This window comes from Chelonoidis abingdonii, chromosome 20, assembly GCF_003597395.2.
Source record: "Chelonoidis abingdonii isolate Lonesome George chromosome 20, CheloAbing_2.0, whole genome shotgun sequence".
NCBI lineage: Eukaryota > Metazoa > Chordata > Testudines > Testudinidae > Chelonoidis > Chelonoidis abingdonii.
In genome coordinates, this window is record NC_133788.1 from 7377179 (window position 1) to 7400349 (window position 23171).

Sequence of the window (23171 nt, forward strand, 5' to 3'; positions counted from 1 at the left end):
CTTAAATATCTTAGAAACAGTAGCCAATCAGTTGCTTTAATTGTCATATTTGAATTCAGCACATCAAAATACATAATAAATACCACATTTTATCTCTGAAGCAGATGACTTCTCAAAAATTGTAGACCAGTGTTACCTATTTGCATACTCAGGTACCTGATTCATCTCGAGATAACCGCCTCCAAAAATCTTGTCGGTTGTCTACCTACCATTTTTGTGCTACATCTATATTGGTTTAGAAACTGATGTCATTAAAACAGTGCTACCATCTAGTGTGGACATGGTTATGTGTGTATAAAGTCGTTGTATACCTGTACAGCTTACTCCCCTAAACGTATAGGAATAAGCTATCCCGGAAGAGGCACCTTTATACAGGTATAACTGCCCCCACACTAGAGGAGTCATGCTCCTTCATGCTCCTTGCCTCTATGTATTTCCTAATGACCAGGCAGCACCACTGCTATTTCTGTATCCCTGAATCAAAGAATGCAAGATAATGAGAACCAAAACCCCCCTTGGCAAGAGATTTTATTCACACACGTACAACATCCATATAGATTGACCATCTTTAAGATATACCAAAGTGCTCTACTCCCCTTACACGAAAGGGTCATCTATTTGTGAGATGTAAAAAGCGACAAAGGGTCCTGTGGCACCTTATAGACTAACAGAAGTATTGGAGCATGAGCTTTCGTGGGTGAATACCCACTTCGTCAGATCCAGACAAACAGGGCTACCCCTCTGATATTTGTGAGATGTAATCTATTACCATCTGTGGGGACTAAAATTTATTAGCAGGATCTGAAGAGAATAGGTACATCTATACTATAGTGATAGATCCCAGAGAGCAGGGGTCAGAGCTTATGCCACGAGCCTCTGGGCTGACCTTGCTGGACCTGCCTTGCGTGCTGAGAAAGAACGGACATCTTTAAATCCTCTGAGGTTGCCAATGGTGCCAATCGCTGGGTGGGAACTGAACTAGCTTCATGAAGACAGGATCAGCCTCTAGCCTGCACTGCAACCTGCCTAGTGAGTTTTTTCCACTGGGTTGGTAACAGTTAAGGCTCATTCAGATGAGAGATTTATAACTAGCTTATTTATTTAAAACACACAAACTTTCTTCTCCCTGTGCTAGCAAGGGGCTGTTTTGCTTCCAGGCATCAACTGTCCTTAGACAGCTACTAAATAGAAGTTAATCATTACTAAATCAAAGGCTGCAAGTTTCCACTGTGGTGAAGGCCAAAGGAAAAAAGTTTGCCTGAAGCCAATGAACGGACGTGGCTCGGGCACAAGAAAATGGGAACGTAATGGATGGGAACAAGAAAAATGGGAACAACATTGGCATCAAGTGGTCAGAATTGGTTAGTAAATCTCACAAGGGAGATTGCCTCTCTCTGCAGTACTCAGCAAAAAGTCCTGTGGCCAGGGATGGCTCAAGCCAATCTTTGATTTTGCACTTCAGCAGCTCCTAGAAACTCCAGCTGAGAGACCAGGGTCACACTGTGGTAGGTACTTATGTACACGTAGTAGACAGTAGGCACTGATTTTAGTGGGACTTGTAGAATAAAGTATTACTCAGCATGAATAACAGTAGCAGGATGAAGATCATTGTCAATAGCATGGGCAATGAATCGCCTTATCAAACGTGTTGCCAGTTATCACTTTGCCGTTGTTATAAGGTAGTTATATCGCCCTAACCACCACAGCACCTGAAGATCTCACAATCTTTAATGTATTTGTTCCCCGTAATGCCATGATCCTCACTTTACAGATGGGGAACTGAACCACAGAGAGACTAAGTGACTTGTCCATGGTCACACAGGAAGTCTGTGGTGGAGCAGGGATTTGAACTCTGACCTCCTAGGCTAGTGGCCTAACCACAGGGACATCCTGGCTCTCTGCACCAGTATTTATGTTAATTTCTAACATGAACTTTAACACCTCTCTCCTCCCCCACCCTCAAAAGAGACAGGCAATCTACCATATTTAGACAGCCTGGGAAAGAAGAGCTGAGGCCAGCTTTAAGAAATCTGCTACAAAGGCAAACCAAAACGCCATATTTAATGCTATTTAAACTGTTCTTCATTTTACCCACCAGGCAATGATTTTAATGATTTTAAACCCTTCACTAAGCTACTTCACCCCTTTCTCAGGTTGCAATTTGCTCTCTCCTATGCTCCTGATCAGCTAACTCTCACCAGTGAGCGGTGGAGGCAGAGCCCAGGCTGCTCCCATTTCCCCACCCACAGGGCTGCAGAACAGGGAGTTTCTGGCACATTGCCCCTGCTCTACCTGCTGTTATTGGAGTCACAATCCAAAAAGGGAAATCAGGGGGTGCTGACCTCCTCCCCATTCCCCCATGGGCCAAGGAAGGGCTGCGACAATGGCTCACCATGATGAGCTGATAGTTAAAGTTTAATGTTCCACAATCATGGCAAAAATGAGAGAGAGAGAGCACGGTCATTCTAAGTTATCAAAGCATTGTTTTCCCTTTTAAAATTGACAGTCATTCCATCATCAATTTGGGGTTTTTCTCCCTTGGTAGATCCCAAGCTTTGAAAAAACAACAACAAATCTTTTAAAAAATGAAGTCAATTAATTACACACAGTTTGCATTAATCTCAGTCTTCCAACCTCCCACTCATCTGTCCTCCATAGATTACACCCAACCTCTCTCTTTCTGACACATACACACACACGGGTTACTCACTCAGAGACAGAACCACCACACGCACACACGGTTACTCACTCAGGGATAGAATCGCCTCATTAACAGGGCATGCAGATGCCTGGAAAACTTAGCCAAAGCCAATGGAATTCACTACTGCAGGAGATCAGAGCATTAAATATGGTGGCATGGATTAGGATCAAAAGCAGAATGCACTGTTTTACTTTCTAAATTGGGGTAATCAAATATCACCTTTCAGGGCATCAGCTAATTGCAACAGGGGTCAAGAAAGAATCTCTCTCTCACACATACCATTCCCCCTTCCTCCATATCATAGCACAGCATTTAATAACTGGTAAGGTAACTATGGTTTTCACTTTCTCCTCCTCAACCATCACATAGATGCCACTGCCAATGGAAAAAATACTGGAGTTTGGTCCTAGGTAGCATATACATATGTTCCCCCTTTAGATGTGCAAATGTGTCAGCTACCAGCCTTTAAGGATGTGTGTCATTTTACACAGCAGTGTCAATCATGCCCCCTTAGGCCCTAAAGTTAGCTGAGCTGGCGCTCATGCTAGATTCACACACTCTTGTATTTGCAATCTGACAGCATACTTGCTAGGTATTATAATTTGCTAAGTCTGTCTCAGTTAAATCATGAATCCCCAGACAACGGCTCAGCTGTTTCTCCACTACTTTTGTTTTAATTACACCATCAACATCAAACAAAAAAATTAAAAAATCAGCAGCTCATATGCATGCAATAATTCGGGGGGAGGCATCATGATGGTGTTTAACTAACTGCCCTACGTAGTTAGAGGGGAAGGGAGTTGCTAGCAGGCTAAAAGGATGGTGAAAGGCAGGTAGGGACAGGGAGTTTAGGGTAGTGATAAAACAATAATCTGTATTGCAGTAGCAGCTACAAGGTTCCAGTTCGGGATCAGGGTGCCATTGTGCCAGGCCTGTAAACAAGCATAATACAAAAGATCTCCTTGTCCAAAGAGTTCACAGTCCAATATACCCTGATTTAATTTCTCTTTGTTGTTTATTTCAAGTTCTCTTTCTGAAATTCTTGTTCAAGAAAAAACAGCTTAATTCTTTTTATTCCAGCGAAGAGGTGGGTCTGTGCTCCTCCTGGGGGCAAAGGAGGAGACAGATAGAGACAGGGCCCAAGATGAGCAGCTGCCCACTTTCAGCACCAAGTACTTTAATGACTTCTGACTGCTCAAGTCAGCATTCTCCTAAAATCCCACAGACACAGCCAGACCACACGGCTCGAGAGCCTAACGGGGCAGGCCTGGCCGAGACATTTTCCCCTGGTGGAAAAATCCTTGAGCTGTTTGGCCTGCGACAGCTGCATTTTACAATTTGTTCTTTTCGAGGAAGACACGAGCCTCCCTTTTCCAGAGAGCATCTTGGCCAGCCAATCCCCATGGGCTCACTTTGCCCACACAGAAAGGGAGCTTTGTGGAGCTGAAAAACTGCCTTGACCTGTTTTTCCCAAAGAACCGCCCCAGAAAACCAGATTGGATGAGCGGAGCCTAGAATGAGGAACCCTTTACCCATTGCTCACATCCCTGATGCCCTGTTCTCCCCCCGCCCCACAGAGAATACAGAGGAGACCGCCCGAACACCATCTAGACAACCATCTATGTCTTCAGACCAAGCAGAATCAGACATCACCCTACATGTGACCAAATCGGAGTTCTTTATTCATACACAGTTCAAAGACAGTTTGTGCTAACCTCAGGCCAGAGCCCCAGCTGGTGTTCATCGATGTAGCTGCACTCTGGAGTTATGCCAATTTACACCAGCTGAGGGGCTGGCCCATGATCATCTCCTTTATCCTCTGTGCATTATTTTTAGATATATCTATCTTCCAGATGAAGTATAACAGGAAGACTTAACAAAGAATTGGATTAGTGCACAAGGAACCACAGCATTTTTCCACTAGCAAGTCCACAAAGTCGAGAAGAGCAGATGAATCTGAGGGATTTGGAGGCTTAGAGTGGGTTTAAAAAAAAATCTTTGCTGGCTAATTGAAATGTGCCATTTTGGGGAGGGGTGTGGTTTAGCAAACCCTGAATTTTAATCAATATAAATACCACCATAGCGAGCCTGAAGAACAAATGATTTTTATTTAATCCTCCAACAGAGCCTTCAATATTGAAAGGTAAAGAACACAATCCTACAACGAGTCCTGTAGGACTAGATTCTGGCTGGCTCTGCTCAGAGGAGTAGGGGACAGGAAGGATTAAAGGACTGAACTGAGACCCAAAAAACCTGGGTTGTATTCCTGTCTCTGCCACATACTGGCTGTATGACCTTTGGGTATCTCTGTGCCTCAGCTTCTGCATCCATAGAATGGGGACAGTACAAGGGACACAGTGAGGATGAACTCACTGATCTTTGTGATGTCCCTGAAAGTCAATAAATATATAGATCGCTCAATGCAGTTGGAATATAGCTACAAATAAGAGGAGGGACAGGAGGATAAGCCATAGGATGAACTACACAAATGCAGATAGAAGCTACCCAAACCCAGATCCAAAAGCACAAGTCTCCCCAGTGCTCGCAAGCCAACGCTTTCCCCTCAGCCTCTCTTGCCCCTGCACTACTTGTCTTCCATGAATAACAAACCAAAATTACCAAGGATTCCAGCCCACATAGACAGAACAAATAATATTTCCCAAGACATTAAAAACCCAGCTCATGTAAATATTACACTTGCATTGTCTGCACATTTGTAAGAAGGTACTGAGAGGTGCTGTGGGGTGGTCTTTCCTTTTAGCGTTGTTGGGCGGCAGGTGTGAACATAAGAACAGCTATATTGGGTCAGACCAAAGGTCCATCTAGCCCAGTATCCTGTCATCTGACAGTGGCCAATGTCAGGTGCCCCAGAGGGAATGAACAGAACAGGTCATCAAGTGATCCATCCCCTGTCACCCATTCCCAGCTTCTGGCAAACAGAGGTTAGGAATAGCTCACTAATAGCCATTGATGGACCTATCCTCCATGAACGAATCTAGTTCTTTTTTGAACCCTGTTTTAGTCTTGGCCTTCACAACATCCACTGGCAAAGAGTTCCACAGGTTGACTGTATTGTGTGGAAAAAATACTTCCTTTTATTTGTTTTAAATCTGTTGCCTATTAATTTCATTCGGTGACCTCTAGTTCTTGCGTTATGAGAAGGAATAAACAAGACTTCCTTATTTACTTTCTCCACACCAGCCTGGATTTTATAAACCTCTATCATATCCCCCCTTCATCATCTCTTTTCCAAGCTGAAAAGTACCAGTCTCATTAATCTCTCCTCATATGGAAGCTGTTCCATACTCCTAATAATTTCTGTTGCTCTTCTCTGTACCTTTTCCAATTCTGATGCATCTTTTTTGAGATGGGGCGACCTCATCTGCACGCAGTATTCAAGATGTGGGTGTACCATGGATTTATATAGAGGCAATATGATATTTGCTGTCTTATTATCTAACCCCTTCTTAATGGTTCCCAACATGCTGTCTGCTTTTTGAACTGCTGCTGCATGTTGAGTGGACGTTTTCAGAGAACTATCCACAATGATGCAAAAGATCTCTTTCTTGGGTGGTAACAGCTAATTTAGACTCCATCATTTTATATGTATAGTTGGGATTATGTTTTCCAATGTGCATTACTTTGCATTTATCAACACTGAATTTCATCTGCCATTTTGTTGCCCAGTCACACAGTTTTGTGAGAGCCCTTTGTCACTCTTCACAGTTTTCCTGGAACTTAACTATCTTGAGTAGTTTTTTATCATCTGCAAATTTTGCCACTTCACTGTTTACCCCCTTTCCCAGATCATTTCTGAATATGTTGAATAGGACTGGGCCCAGAATAGACCCCTGGGGGACACCACTATTTACCCCTCTCCATTCCGAAAACTGACCATTTATTCCTACCCTTTGTTTCCTATCTTTTAACCAGTTAACAATCCACGAGAGGACCTTCCCTCTTATCCCATGACAGCTTATGTTCTTTTGGATACGGGACTGGGAGTCAAGATACTTGGGTTCCACATTCCCTGACTTTGGACAAGTCACTTCACTTCTCTGTGTCTGGTTTCCCAATTGTAAAACAAGGATAATGATACTCATCTTCCCTTGAACACAGCTCAGGGATCTAAAATCTAAGTATTATTACTCCAGATGTGGCGTCCCCAGAGCCACATGGAGAACAACTCTCACACTTTTGCTTCCTGGTGCAATGCCTCTGGGTCTGCAGCCTAAAGTCCTACTAGCACCTTTTGGTGCCACATGGCATTGCAAGCCCATGTCTAACTGGATGTCCACTATCACTCAGAGGTCTCTTCTTCATCTCTCCTTCCCAATCTTAGCATGCTTTGAATTTAGACATGCAAAAATAAAAGCACATGAGGGCTTCATTTTCCACCCCAAGATGGCTACTGTTATCTCACAGCCCTTAAGAGAGACCATTTTCTTTCATGGAAAGCCATGCAGACCAAAGCCTAACTTACTTCAGACGAGCAGAGTCGGCACAGTGCTGGATATTCAGTTTAAGGCAGCACACAATGCTGGAGCGGTTCCTGTTTCAGCTCACTATTCCGTGACAGGGCTGCTTCAAACAAAAGTTGCTCAAAACCAAAGAACCAGGGTGATGGTTGAGTTTCACTGCATTTTCAGTTCAGTTCTAAACTCACTCAGGGTGGGGGTTAGTTTAGAAAACTAACCCATAGCCTAGCAGGATGTTTTCAAACCTATGCATACAGCCAAGGAGATGGGTGTGGGGGAGGGGAGGAAGAGAGATCATTGGCATACCTGCCACTTCCACAATATCCCCAGGAACAATATCTCGAGCCCGGATCCTCTGGACTCCGTTCCTGTCAGCACGGATCACTTTTCCCATTTCTGGCTCATATTCCTTTAAGGCTTCGATAGCACTCTCCGCATTTCTCTCCTGTAAACACAGTGTGCAGCAGAGCTTCAGGCAGTTGTACCGTTTGGGGGCGGGGAGGAGCAGCTGTTGATAATCAGCCCTTCCCTATTCAGCTGCCTAGACAGAGCTATGAACTAGTTGTGTGAACAAGGGACTGGGAGCCAGGAACTCCTGAATTCTAATCTTGGCTTTGAAGTTGATTTGTCTTGTGGTATTGGGCAGGTCATTTAACCTTGCTATGCCTCATTGTCCCCATGGCTAAAGGAAAACATGTTTACCTGCGTCAGACAGGGAGGGGTAGTGAATGGCTTCAAAGCAGTATATGAAGTACTACATTTTGTGATGAGTCTTAGATGTGCCAGAGGCAAAGAAGCATGGAACCCTCTGAGAGGAACTGGTAGAGTTGTTAATGGTTAGAACAATGGAGTCTCAGGATTTCTGATTTCTAGACTGAACTCTGCTACGGACTCACTCTGAGCCCATAGGAAAAAGTCATTGAACCCAGACTTGCCTCAGTTTCTCTGTGACATAGGGGTTAATGCTTGCCTAGAGCAACTACAGTCGCGGACCTTAGTGAGCGAGTGTTTGGAAAACGCTTTGAGGTTCTTGCATGGGAAGTGCTCTGAACATGCAAAGGAGCATTAGTATTTTGGAACTACATCAAAATGGACCACTCTCACTTGAGCTTGGCTAGCTCGAAAAAGAATAAATTGGATTGTAGGGAGCTCGAGTTAACGCTGCAGTGCAAACCTAGCACATGGTTCCAACTCATGAGTTTCCATTTGTGCAGGTAAATAGCCAGGGCTTCATTCATGCAGGTTGTACAGTTCCAGGTGCCTGGCCAATAGTTTCACTGCCCCCAGACAAACCTCAGTGCTTGTAAGAATTAAAGAAGGGAGATAAAAGTGGTTATGTACCTGCCACACCCCCACAACAGCATTGGCTAGGAGAATCAGCATGATGACAACTGGTTCCACAAATGCAGTAGTGATCTCTTCACCTTCTTCAAACCAGGCCAGGATCTGCAGGGTGGCAAGACACAGTGTAACTAGGAACTGCTAGCTGTTTAGGGCATCACTCACACCACTGAAGCCAGAGGCATGCCTTTCTTTGCCTTCCCTGGGCTTTGGATCAGGCCCTTCATCATGGGTGTGAATGCAATTAGTGTTAGATGCCTTGGTTCAGCAAGGTATCTGAGCATGTGCTTAGACTGAAAACACACGATTGCTTCCACTGCAGTCAACATAATGGGACCACTCAGGTGCTTAAAAAGTTAAGCCCCTGCCAAAGTAGCTTAACTGGATTAGGGTTTTACAGCCCTGAGGCACCCAGAGCTATGAATCAGATGACCAGGTGAGAAAAGCACAAGTGCTGGTGTGAAAAAAATCCCTCATGCCCATATTTTCAGTCCCTTGAGCTGCTTGTCAAAGCATTTGTATGCCAAGATCACAACATTGCCACAACAACACTATAAAGCATTCAAATGTCAGCTCATTCAAAGGCGTGTATGTATCAGAGGTTTCCATTCCCATGTTGATCTTTCGGGAGGGACATCTGCAATTCCTCCTATTAGAAACCAGTCCCACCTAGAACTGCTGAAGGACAATTAAAAGGCAAGCTGGTTTTCTTGCCAGCAGTCCTGAGGTGCACAGTCAGGCTTAAAATACAGCTGCCCAGGATTTGATCAACCGTTGTGTGGCGTGATCACAGGTCATTTTCATGAGGCAATTACCAGCTGATATGGAATGCCATTATTACAAAATGACAAAGCAGAGAGGGTGGGAGATGGTCAGAGATTTGTCAGATGGTCGCTTATTCAAGTGGACTGGAAACCAGTTTGTTAGCTCACCAGCTCATGAACAGTTCACATTATGCTTCACTGACCTATGTTTGGGCTTGGAAGCAATCGATATTGTATGGGTTATTTTCAATGAATTCCAGCAGATCTGTTTATTTTTCCCCTAGATTCTCTCTTTATCCACTTAAGGTTTTGCATTAGCAGAAAATAAGATAAAGACACTAAAAGCTTCTTATTCAAAATGTTATGATGGTGCAAGTCAGGATTCAGAAATAGCAGCATATCAAAGTTTTATTTTACATGAGATTTCTCACATGAGAAAAATAGAAGTGACAACAGCAGTGTGCACCATGGGCTTGATCCAGAGCCCACTGAAGTTGATGGCAAGACTCCTTTTAACTTCAGCCTGAGCCAGGGTTGCGTAAATCACAAAGTATTTACCAAGTAGAACATAATAAATTTTTCTACCTTTCCTCTCTGTATTCTTGATTAGCAGCTATGGAACTTCCCCTCCCCTTTGGGTTTTGAAGAGTGAGAAATCAAGGAACCTCAATACATACTGATTAAAATCTGTTCCTTCCACATCTATGCATAACCTGCCCCCTCTCCTCGTCTCAGCCAGTAAATAACTCTGGTGCATGACTCTGGGCTCTGCTGTTATGTTCCAGCAAACCAATTCATGAGGTAGCTGGGGATGTAAGGCAACTATCCACTAAGGAAAGTGGAGCTGTATATGTAGTATGGCCCCCATACTCATCGGAGTGGAGAATCTAGTAAAGGGAGTCAGGTGAGTTCCATCAGAGTGGGAGAGAAGGGTCCCTAATAGGCATGGCACTTAAAATCAGTCAGAAGCAGTTTAGGAGTCAGAACACGAGTTCACAGCTTGCTGACCGAGATAGTACATCCAGATGTGTAATCATTTGTGTTTAACTAAACAAATGCCTGAGAATCAAGCACCTTTGAGAGCAGAGGGACACTGAATTAGTGATTATACCTCAAGAAAGTAGCTGTGACATCCTAGTTATGTTTACAGAGTTCCCTTTCCAGTTACATCAGCCTCTCTCTCTCACACACACACACACACACAGACACCCCGCCCTCCCCACATTGTCTTGATTTTACAAAAGCCTGGAGTTTAGCTGACTGAAGCAAGGAAGATGAGGGCCAAAGCTGAAAGTCCAACTAAAATCCCCAGCACTGCGTGCAGGTTTCACAGAAACTCTGTCATTTAGAATCCCAAATGTCAGGATTGGTTTTCAAGTACTGCACATCCGACTACCAGCTGAATGTGGTCACTAGCATGTGCACTTGCTGCCATCACACAGGCAGTCAGAGGTAGAAATCGGGCATGCAAATGGACACGCACTTTTGTGCCAACAATCCTTCTCAAAGTCAGGTCCTGAGATCCTATGACTGCTTTAGCTTTTCAGACATGCCACCTGGAGTCTTTACAGGAAAGTCCCTCATTCAACAGCAAAACCAAATAGGTGCAACAGAGCATGATACAGTTGCCTAACCTGCACATCGTTCTCTTAACGCAGGCCCTAAATTGTTGTTTTCTGCATTCAAAGAAAGAACCACCATAAAAGAAAAAACAAACACACACCAAGGTCAATCACAAGAGCAGGTTTTCTAAAGCTCAGTTGCACCAAATCTAAATATGGGGGCAAATCTGGCCTGACAACATGCCTTAAAGAGATAGCCACTTGTATTTTTCCACAGGGAAGAAGATATTATCCAGAGAGCATCTAAAAAGTCTGTGATATTAGACATTTCTAGTGCGGCCAACACTGTAGTTTCTAGGCACCACTGAAAGTATGTGACATCAGTGACACAGTACAGTACCAGGCACCACTAATATGTTGAGAATCAGTGCTATAGTTTCTAAGGCTATGTCTAACTGGCAATTGAACGAAAGAACTTTTGCCTTTCAGAGGTATTAGAACCCCCTCCCCCCCTTCCTGAATGACAAAAGTTTGGCCGCGACAAGTGCCACTGTGAACAGCACTTTGTCAGCAGGAGCACTGTCCTGCCGACAACGCAAACAACCACTCATTGGGGTAGAAGTTTTTTGTTGGCAGGAGAGCTGACAAACAGCAGCTACACTGCGCGACATTTAGCAGCACGGCAGTGGTGACACATCCGGCCTGGTCTGCACTACGCATTTAAACCGAATTTAGCAGCATTAAACCGATTTAACGCTGCACCCGTCCACACAACGAGGCCCTTTATATCGATATAAAGGGCTCTTTAAACCGGTTTCTGTACTCCTCCCCGACGAGAGGAGTAGCGCTGAAATGGTATTGCCATGTCGGATTAGGGTTAGTGTGGCCGCAAATCGACGGTATTGGCCTCCGGGCGGTATCCCACAGTGCACCATTGTGACCGCTCTGGAAAGCAATCTGAACTCATGCACTGGCCAGGTAGACAGGAAAAGCCCGCGAACTTTTGAATTTCATTTCCTGTTTGCCCAGCGTGGAGCTCTGATCAGCACGGGTGGCGATGCAGTCCCAAATCCAAAAAGAGCTCCAGCATGGACCGTACGGGAGATACTGGATCTGATCGCTGTATGGGGAGACAAATCTGTTCTATCAGAGCTCCGTTACAGAAGACGAAATGACAAAGCATTTGAAAAAATCTCCAGGCTATGATAGACAGAGGCCACAGCACAGTGCTGTGTGACAAGCGTAATGGAAAGCCAAAGAATCAAATGGACGCTCATGGAGGGAGGGAGGGGGTACTGAGGACTCCAGCTATCCCACAGTCCCCGCAGTCTCGAAAAGCATTTGCATTCTTGGCTGAGCTCCCAATGCCTGAAGGGTCAAAAACATTTTCCCGGGTGGTTCAGGGTATATGTCGTCAATTTACACCCTTCCCCCCCGTGAAAGAAAAGGGAAAAAATGTTTCTCGCCTTTTTTCAATGTCACCCTATGTCTACTGCATGCTGCTGGTAGACGGGGTGCTGCAGCACTGAACACCAGCATCCCCTTCCCAATGGCAGCAGACAGGTACAATATGACTGATATCCATCCTCATCATCAGCCCGTGAGTGCTCCTGGCTGGCCTCGGTGAGGTCGGCCGGGGGCGCCTGGGTAAAAATGGAATGACTCCCGGTCATTCCCGGCAGATGGTACAGAACGGCTGGTAACCGTCCTCATCATAGCAACTGGGGCTGAGCTCCATCAGCCCCCCCCTTTCATGTCTAAAGAAAAGATTCTGTACTGTACTATCATAGCAGGGGAGGCTGGACTATCATCATAGCAGCTGGAGGCTGCCTCCCCTCATTTTATCTCACTAAAAAGTCAGTGTTTCTTATTCCTGCATTCTTTATTACTTCATCACACAAATGGGGGACACTGCCACGGTAGCCCAGGAGGGTGGGGAGGAGGGAAGCAATGGGTGGGGTTGTTGCAGGGGCACCCTAGAATGGCATGCAGCTCATCATTTCTGCGGGATCTCTGGGGCTCTGACACTGGAGCGCTGTGCTCTCTGGTTCTCTAGTACACTTGCCCCATATTCTAGGCAGGACTGACTCTATTTTTAGACAAAACATAAAGAAGGGAATGACCCGGGGAGTCATTCCCATTTTTGTCCATGCGCCCCCCGGCCGACCTCAGCGAGGCCAGCCAGGAGCACCCATGACAGCAGCAGATGGTACAGAACGACTGATAACCATCATCTCATCGCCAATTTACAATGGCATGGCAGACGGTGCAATAGGGATGGTAACCGTCTCTGCTACCTTGCAAAGGCAAATGAATGCTGCTGTGTAGCACTGCAGTACCGCCTCTGTCAGCAGCATCCAGTACACATACGGTGACAGTGACAAAAGGCAAAACGGGCTCCATGGTTGCCATGCTATGGCGTCTGCCAGGGCAATCCAGGGAAAAAGGTGCGAAAATGATTGTCTGCCGCGTTGCTTTCACAGAGGAAGCATTGAGTGACGACATTTACCCAGAATCACCCATGACACTGTTTTTGCATTGGGATCTCAACCCAGAATTCCAATGGGCAGGGGAGACTGAGGGAACTATGGGATAGCTACGGGATAGCTACCCACAGTGCAATGCTCCGAAAATCGATGCTAGCCTCGGTACATGGATGCAAACTGCCGAATTAATGTGCTTAATGTGGCCGCATGTACTTGACTTTATAAAATCTGTTTTACAAAACTGGTTTATGTAAAATCGAATAATCCCATAATGTAGACATACCCTCCATGTCGCTAAAAGCTGTGTAGTGTAGACACAGCTTAAGTGAGTCAGCAAGAGTGCCAGCATTCAGATTACTCTGTGTTGTATAGACCAACTGCTATACTAATGTATGGACTTTGTGCTGATTCACTATATATTTGTTCAGAACAACAACAGATGTGGGAGAGGTCATTGGGAGGACGGTTACACATTAGTAAAGCTTCAGAATCTGTGAACCGCCAGGGCGAGTTTGCATACATGCCTCAGTTACAGAGTACACTTTGCATCTGGCAAGAGGAGCTGCAAATGAATCAACATTCCACTCCGGAAAAATTAAAGGGGGGGGGGGGGAGGGGAGAATGGAGAGAGAAGAGACTCCTCTTAAAGATCTACCAGTCTTGCTGAGAGGAAAGGTGATAGGTAGAGTTAACAACCAACCAACTATAAATCCTACTCCCAAAACCCAAGCCCAAACCAAATCCACCCAGCGCTCCCATTTTTCATTTCTGTGCCAAAATTGCCCATACAAGCTGTTATGGGGGTGTTTCCAAGCTGTCCAGGAAGTACTAGAAATCTCACCAAAAAACCTGTTGTCATAAGGCTGCCATTTCAATTTTGAACAAACAACATTTTGCACATTTACAGTGCCCTGCAGCACTTCACAGTACCCTCACAGGAGGAGGGAAATTGCAGCAAAGAAGTGAAATGACTTCCCAAGATCTCTCAGCAAGTCAGAGCAGAACCAGGAACAGTACCAGGGAGTTCTGAATTCTTGTGCCCTGATCTAACTGCTAAACCATGTAATCTGCTTGCATGCCTAAACAATTTTGGGTGAGGTCAGATAAGCATGCCAAGCTTTTGGAGGATCACTTGTAGTGACAGCTGAAACCTCAACTTGAAAGGCACATGGCCCCACAATAGCTATGTCATTAAAGAAAATCTGTCATGATCCACAGACATCAAGCTACATTGTGGGTGCTCAGAATCAGTCTAAAATTTCTTTTCTCTAGCAGCAAGACGTTTCCTCATCTCTAAGGTGGAGATGATCTACATAGCCACCCTTCTAAAGTGATTTGGGATCTGTGGATGAATAAGTACTCCATAATAGCGAAGAATAACGAAAGCCATTCATATGTCCACTAGAATCTACACTTCCACACTGAAATCGTCAAAAATACGCACCATATTAAGGTATAGAGCAAATAAATACTACATTTTGGTATTGGTGTCAAGTAAATTACACCCTACATTTTGGAGAGGCACATTGTTTAGTGGATAAGACAGAAGAGACGACCTAGGTTTTAGTCCCAGCTCTGCGACAGGTCACTTCCCTCATCTGTGCCAGTTTCTCCTCCCACCCTCTGATGTCTTGTCTATACAAGCTCTTCAGAACAGAGACCGTCTTACTATGCATTTGTGCCATAATGGGACCCCAATAGCAGTCAGGGCTTCTTGGCTGATATCACAACATTTTCTGCAGTAGAGGTTTAAAGAGAAGATAAATTTATACATTCCAAATAGCATTAGACTCAACCATGCCATTAAATCCCTTCCCTAATAGGACAGAATTCACAACAGTGAGAAAGTGGAGTTTGCTTCAATATCTCAAACTCTCATTCACTCATGACTTTGGCATCAATAGTCTTTTTAAACAGAACAGGCTCGACTAAGCTAACAGCAGGTGTAAGAGCAACTCCTACACACAATGGCATAACGCTGAAATTCCAACTCAAGAATCTAGCTGGAGAAAAATAATGTAAAACGCTGGATTTTTTAATTAAAAATGTAATGCCTCTGACTAGCATTAAAGTGGCTTTGAGACACCCAGACATTAAACTGTGAAGAGAGGCTTTATTTCAAAGCAAGAGGGTCCAAACGAACAGATTTTGTAAACAATTTCAGGACTCCTCCTTCCTTGATACAGACAAGATGCATGGATTTGGTCCCTGCTGTTTAGATCGGAATGTTGATTAATGTGTGGGATTTTAAAATAAGCTTCACTTCTATTAGAAGTTCCCTGTCTCACCTCTAATGACCGACATAACCTGTGAACAGGCAGAGTTCCCACATCATCACACCACCGGGCATTGTTTAAAAATAAGCCTCACCCTCTTTCTTGCACTCTGCCTGTGTTCTTAACTATAGCCCTGCCACAGGATTGTACTTGCCAACATAAAAAAGGGCATTTTCTCAGCCAGGCTTCACATCCTTCCCTCTAGATCTCTCGTCTTCAGAAAGCCACTCAAGCCTTTTATGTACCAGAGCTGGAGCTCCATAGGCCCTTCTGATCCAGCTAGTCGGGAGAAACAGTAGACTAGCTCTGCATCTCCCCATGGAGACCCAAAGTCCAGCACTCAATGACTCTATTCATCTCTTTCCACTATGGCCAAGGTGCATCCCTAACAGTCTTTTTTGTCTCTCTCCCCTACCAAGCTCCATAATACCTGGAATCCCTGTCCATTCCCCCAGTCCTAAATCCTTTCACCCTCTCTTCCAATAGACAGCTCTTCAAGGAGAAACAGCCCACTTCCACCCCTTCATTCAACTTAAAAAGAGGTTCACACACAACATCATGAAAATGTCTGTTCACCAAACAAATAATAATATATTTTCTTTTAGGTATACAAGTAAAGCTGCAAAGATTTCCCAAACTACTACTTTCCTACCCTTCCAAAAACGCAGTCCACTCATCCTTACAGAGTCCTGAATAGAATAGAAGAGAAGAACGGAACAAGTCATTGAATCTTCTGCTACGCAGAAGATCAAAAACAACCCTCCACTCTTTTTGTCCCATGCACGCTTTTCCTGGCACTAAGGATTTCTTCACTGCAGAATTAACTCAAGTGATTGGCACATGGATCAGGGCACCCAGGCCAGCTTAGCTCAGGTGTGAGCAGCCACACTATAAAGCCACATTTAAGTTAGTGAGGCCACAGTGGCTCTGTACTTCCCCCATGTGTCACGAGGACTTCTGGGGGTATGTCCCTTGGTTCTAGCACTTCAGTAAGCTGAGCCTCAATATGATTCTTTCCTAATGAATTATGGGAGAACTTGTCTGTCCTTCTGGGCATACAGGGGAACTGTGAGAAGACAATGAAGGATCACCACCACTCGACTTGTTTCGCCTCTCTCCCCACTGGTTACCAGCCAGAGTGAAAAGCAACATTCAGGCTTTAGCCTATAATCCAGGATAGCCAGCTAGTCCAGGCTGAAAGCACCACCAAACTCAAGTCAGAAGTTTTTGTGTGGGACAGAAGCTTGGTTAGGGACAACCATCAAGTAAGAGCCCAAGTTAACTCTGCAGCGAAGACAGACTCTCCGTGGCTAATTGTACCCATTCTAGATAAAACGGTTTTCACGCAACTCACAACCGAAGCTGAATTTAGTTTCTTACACAAGCCTTGCAGCAGAACATCATCTACTAAGCAACACCTGGGCTCAATGGGAGATGCTAAATACAATCTTATGATCTTTTCATGCAGTAGCTTAGAACTTTTAGCAAGAAATAAGGGGAAAATCTGTGTAGGCGACAGAATTATAGGTACTTTCTGTCTTAGCCTTGGAGTCTGCACACAAGGCTAATGGCCTGCAAAAGGAAGTTTTAATGGACAAGAGACCATTAAAAGATAACAATGAAGAGAATAAAGTTGAGAATCGGTGGTTCAAAACTGAGATTGCCCAAATAACTTCAGAGGCAGGCTGCTCAGGCCCCAAATCAGCAAAGCACTTAAGCACATACTTACACTGACAACATGCTTAAATGCATTGCTAAACTGGGACTTTAGAGAATGCAGAACCTCTGCAGCTGTCACAAAAAACTACCACATCTATTCATGTCATGTGTGTCTCTTTGCATATTAACCTTCCTTTGGTTGCAGCTTTGCCTACTGCTTTAAACACACATCCTGTCCTCCTTTACTCTTGTTCAACACCTATTCAGAAACATGCTGGTACATTAATTCTACATTCATGTGGTTAAATAAATGTACTGATTTGCCTGCCATTCTCACTCAGAGCAGCTCATATTCTTGGATCTGCCAATATAAAGAGCTTGAACTTCCAGCGGTTAAGCCGGGGGGAAGAGACGAGACAGGAGGAGGAAAGGACAAGCTTAACTTAAGCGCTGAGCAACTCCAAATACTTTCTGCTGTGGCTCCTCCAGCACATGGATTTTAACACTCCTGTTAAAATTCCTACTGATTATAGATCTTTTGTGCTGTAGTCACACTTTATAATGGTATTTCCTGAATTCCATGCAGTCAAGATTGTTGACTCTTTGGGCAGGCACGGTATTTTGTTTTGCTTGTACAGCATCTAGCACAACGCGATCTCAAATTCAACTGGGGCTGACTTGATCACAGTGTACAAATACCCACATGGGGAACAGAAATTTGATAATACACGGCTCTTCAATCTAGCAGACAAAAGTAGAACGAGAGCCAATGGGTGCAAGTTGACTCTAGATACAATCAAACTAAAAATAAGGCACAATTTTTAACAGTGAGGATAATGAACCACTGGAATGACTTACCAAAGGTTGTGGTGGATTCTCCATCACTGGATATTTTAAAAATCAAGAGTGTGTTTTTCTAAAAGATATTCTTGAGTCCAACCACAGCTATCAGGACTTGAAGCAGGAATTATTTCGGGGAAGTTTATGTAGGAGGCCAGACCAGATGGTCACAGTAGTCTGTTCTGGCCTTAAAATGAATGTCTCTATCACGATGAACTGCTTTATCCAAGATTAGACAGCAGGTCAGTGGTTGAGCTGGATCTATAGCCTGTGTCTCCTGACTCCCAGTGCAGTGCCTTGTCCTCTAGACTGCACTGTCTCCCACTATACCACAGTACTTTGCTGTTCTGCAGGAACTAGCTAGAGAGCCGCAAGTCCAGTAGACAGCGATACCACACTAAATGAATGAGCTCGCAGTCTTCTAACTGGGCAGTTATCGAAATAGTTTGGAAGGAACTTATTACTGCACACTGTGAAACATATGCAGCTAAACAGCTGTGGCTTTTTAGAAGTCTGACATGAATTTTCAGCATGAATTATCTGGATCAAAGGTTTAAATTTGCCAAATCATCACTAAAAACTCAGTGGGACAACCTGGTAATGGCCAAGTTTCAAGGTACCTAGATACTGTAGAGTTTCTAATTTGGTGGATATTATTGGGATTGGCTTTGAACATATAACATGTGGCTCACTTAGTGGCATTTATACTCCTGAGGTCTGTCTGCCCATTTCTAATAGAATTCAGTGTGAAATTTAAAGAACTCAGGAAATTTTGGGATAACATAAGTGGCTTGATCAATATTCCCTAATATCAAAGCTGTGTGCAAGCTATTGTCAGTTATCTGCACAGTCGCTGCACTGCTGGTATAACTGTTTTGTAAAGCACCTAGAGTCACTTAGCATCCCATATACCTGTTCTGATTAAAGTGCTATACTCTGTCTAGACATACCTCCTTTTGGGATAAATTTTATCCCCTAAACTACGGTGCGTTTGGCACAGCAGACTTATATTGGGTTAGGAATCCTCTGCCCCCTAGCCATCTGAGTCACACGTCTGCTGCTGCAGCTCTGAGGTTGCAGCAGATCTTGCTGCTGCTGGTCCTTTGGTTCCAAAGAGAGTGCCTGACAGTCCCACCCCATATCTCCTTTCTGTGTATTTTCACTCACCCGCACAGACTTCCCCCAAGTCCCGTTTCCCTGATGCAGCATCAGTTCCACTACAGTCAGGACCTTTTCAAGTGCATAGAGGGGGTATCAACCACTACCTTTGCTTTTAGAGCACAGACAGAGCTGACTGGTATTTATTTGGGAGCATCACACACAGAGAGAGGAGACAAGGATACTTACAAATGACACAACAGCAGCCAAGAGAAGAATGCGCACAAGGAGATCCTCAAACTGCTCCAGCACCAGCTCCCAGAGTGACTTTCCTAGCAAAACAAAACATAGAAGCACCATAAGCGCTACACAGGTGCTGAAAATGAACTTGGGAGAGCTCAAGCTACTACGCCTGCTTGGGTGCAAAGGTGCTGTGCTGTGCTGTGCTTTGAGGTTGGACATGCTTGCGTTAAAATTACTGGGATTACTAACTCTGGGCTTCACTGAAGAAAGCATCCCTATTCAGGGCTGCACTTAAATATGCGCCTACGCTGCAGTGAAGTCAATGGGACTGAAACGCATGCCTAAAGTAAAGCATATGCCAAGTGCTGTCCTGAATCAAGACTCATATCATTGCCAGCTCAGCTCCAAAGGTGAGCGTGTGGCAGCCATACTGATGCCTGACCGGATCATGCTACACTCCACCAGCATGAATTACAGCCCTTGCCAGGGGCTGAGCGGAAGACAAATGGGGATGGAAGGAGACAGCCAAGAAACAAGGCAGTGTTTCCCGGTGGCGATCACAGATGGCTATTAGACAGAATGGCCCTATCCACAGGGATAGCACTAAAAACTGATGCACCTGAGGTTTCCTTGGTTTAAAAGAAATGACACGCACACCCTTTGAAAAGCCCAAAGTTTTTCTGCCACTGCAGAGCTATGCATTGCTCTAACTTCTGGGGTAACAGAACTCACCTTTCAAGGGCCAACATGAAGGATTTTCACAGCCAAAATATGACCTATCTAATCAACATCAGACATGGATCCTCCTCCAAACTAATTTTGTTTACATGTTTTGAACCAAAAAGACTAACATTCAGCCGCCTTCTCTTCATTCATGTACTGTTGGAAACTGCACATGCTCGAATTACAGGATGTATAAATGCTGGTTAGTGCTGAAGACAACCATTCTTCTTACACTTAAAAGGATCACACCACCCTGCTTCATAATCCCCAACAAATCAGTGTACAATAGATGCCTTTTTATCTGAGAGCGAACAGTCTAGCAGTCAGAGCAGGGAGCTACAATCTAGATCCTCAAAGGTACTTTAGAGTCTAACTCCCATTGAAATCAATGAGAGTGAGGCACCTAAATACTTTTGAGGCTCTGTACCTAAGTCAGCACTCCTGCATTCTATTTCTGAATGTCTGACTCACAATGTGACACATAGGGAGTCCCTTAAACCTCTTGGGGGCTCAAGTTACTCACCTGCACAATGGGTATAAGCTTGGGGACACAGGTGACAGGGGGCTATGTAAGTGTAAAGGACTATTATTACAGGAGACATGCGCTGGTCTAGCGTAGGATGCCCTGTAGGTCAGGATGCTCTGTATGTGCAAGAGCTACTTTTTAACATTTCCATAGAATGATCTTTTACCATAATTTGCTGTACCAGGATCAAGAAGTAAAAAAATTCCTTTATGAGACAATTTTCAAGGTCAATTTTTCAGCTCAAGAGTCTAGACAGCATCACTCCAGAGTGTGAAGTCATCTTGCTTTCCCCTCCTACACCTCATACAGGTAAGTTTTGCCTTTATGTAACTGGGGTTGCTCTTAGGCCTCCAACTCTCTCCACTGCAAAATCTTCCCCTGGGCATTGAATCAAGTCCCCTGTGAGCTGCCCAGCAGTCTCCATGGGACTGGCTGACACTAAGCTCCCTCCCAGAATACCTAGCGACATGCTCCAAGAGCGAAAGGCAAGTCAAAAAAAAGAAAAAGCAGAGTCAATATAATTCCACCTACCTTCTTCAGCAGGGAGTTCTGCAGATTTCCACCAACATGCCAAGGAACAGACGCGGTAGGAGAGAAAAGAAAAAGAAGAGATATTATTGACCTGGAAACAGACACAAGAATTTAGCACTGGAAACAAACTGGTTGAGTGGTTAGACTAGAAAGCTTTGTGAAAACCACACGTCCTCATGTACACACACACCTCAGGCCCCAAGAACTTTGGAAGGGGTGCAAAAAAGGCATCTATGTTCCAAACACAACAGGAGACACCCTAACAAATCTTAAGGCAGAGAGGTGAGATGTAGGATGCCTCCAGGACGCTGGTTGCATGGAGAACACGATACACTTTAGAGACCCAACTAGAATTCATTTCCTTTTGTACCCCATGATAATCCTTCCCAATAGTCTCCGCGTTTCTCCTTTGCTCTTTCTAACGTTCATTTTAAAGAACAGAACCCCAGTCTCCATTTCCCCATTACAGTACAGCCAGGCGAAGGCAAAGGATTGGAATTATTCAGAGGTTACTGAATTTCAATAAAATACACATCTTCTTTCAAACTTGACAACCCTGACAAGAGACTAAACTGCCTAGCCCTCACTTTGTTCATACAGTTCAACCTAAATTATCCAAAACTCCCTGTTATCCAAGAAAGTCACATTCCCTGACAGACTATTAATTATACTGAATAGACTCTCATTTGCCTGAAAGAGACATTTGGAAATCCAGCTTGCACTGAAAACAGTCCCACATCAGAAGAGTTGTCAGTTACAATACCTCTCACAAGCATTATATTTTAACAGACTATATGGGTTAAACATTTCAGAGATTAACAAAGTGCGTAGCTTGTCTGCCTTTGTCTGAAGGGGGAGGAAGGTCAACCGATCAGAAGGGAATTAATTTTATTTATTTATTTCTGTCACTTATACTTTCCTTCCCAGACTAGCTCTGTGTTTTTCCCTCCTTTGAGTACAAGAGAGAAGATAAACGTGACATTTTTAAAAGAACTCAAGGTTGGCCTAACACTGCTCCAGTGGGAGTTTTACCATTGACTTCAATGGGAGCAGAATTACACCAACACTTTTCAAAATCCCATCTGTCAGAAAGGAGTCCCATTGCCAGCATCAAGGGCCCATTGCCAGCTTCTGGTCTTATATCACTTTGTCTGTATGGGTTTTAGCATATCATTGGTGTGTCTCACATATGCACACAGATTTTATCCTCAACATGCATGTGAGACAGAGAACTATTATCATGACTTTAAAAGAGGGGAACTGAGGCACTTTGAGACTATGTGACTTACCCAAGGTCACATAGTAAGTCTGTGGTGGATCCAGGAATTGAACCATATCTGCTGAATCCTAGGCCAGTGCCTTGACTTCAAGACCATCCTTCCTCACCTTATTTTAGAACACTTGCAACCTCCTTAGAAATAAATACAAATGAGAATTCCATTCTCCCCACATGCACCTGGCTGGCTGGTGTCTGATTAAATCCCTGTAAGTCTGTTCAGTACACATGCCCACACGCCATGAATGAATCAGAACTAACCCATAATATAATTCCTTTTTAAAAACAGCTCTGAACACTTGCCACAGACTTCACCAGAATTTACTCCCCCGCGGGACGTCTGCTGGCTATTTTTCCTTATATTTTTACAACGTATGCTTGGAAGATTCAGAGTAGATTGCTCCTCCCAGGAGACAACCTACTGGAAGGAGGACCCCTGGAAGGTTCCCTTTGCAGAGGTTCTTCCTAATTCTTCTCCTAAGGAAAAACATTAGGCAGAAAGCCCATTGTTTGGAAGAGTTCTAATGCATCTGCCTGGGGAGGAGGAGGGTTGGGGGGCTGTACCTACATGGATGGAGCTGGCTGGCCCTTGCATTCTGGATATTGGTCCTATATATATAGATATATAGATATATATAGATATGTTTAATGTTCCCAGAGGATTGGA

General features: G+C 44.3%; 1 protein-coding gene across 2 annotated transcripts in view; it reads right to left on the reverse strand.

Moving 5' to 3' along the window:
* Nucleotides 1-21246, reverse strand: part of ATP2A3 (ATPase sarcoplasmic/endoplasmic reticulum Ca2+ transporting 3) — a 90729-nt gene extending 69483 nt beyond the window's left edge. Inside the window, exons 1-4 of one of the 2 annotated variants that reach the window (XM_075074052.1) lie at nucleotides 21229-21246; nucleotides 19455-19537; nucleotides 8521-8625; nucleotides 7486-7624 (exon numbers count right to left, since the gene is read on the reverse strand). In XM_075074052.1, coding sequence (XP_074930153.1) covers nucleotides 7486-7624; nucleotides 8521-8562 — 181 coding nt within the window. In that variant the 5' untranslated portion in view covers nucleotides 8563-8625; nucleotides 19455-19537; nucleotides 21229-21246. The remainder of the gene's footprint in view (nucleotides 1-7485; nucleotides 7625-8520; nucleotides 8626-19454; nucleotides 19538-21228) is intronic. The other variant, XM_032786971.2, reaches the window with a different exon arrangement.
* Between the last annotated feature and the right edge of the window lie 1925 nt (nucleotides 21247-23171).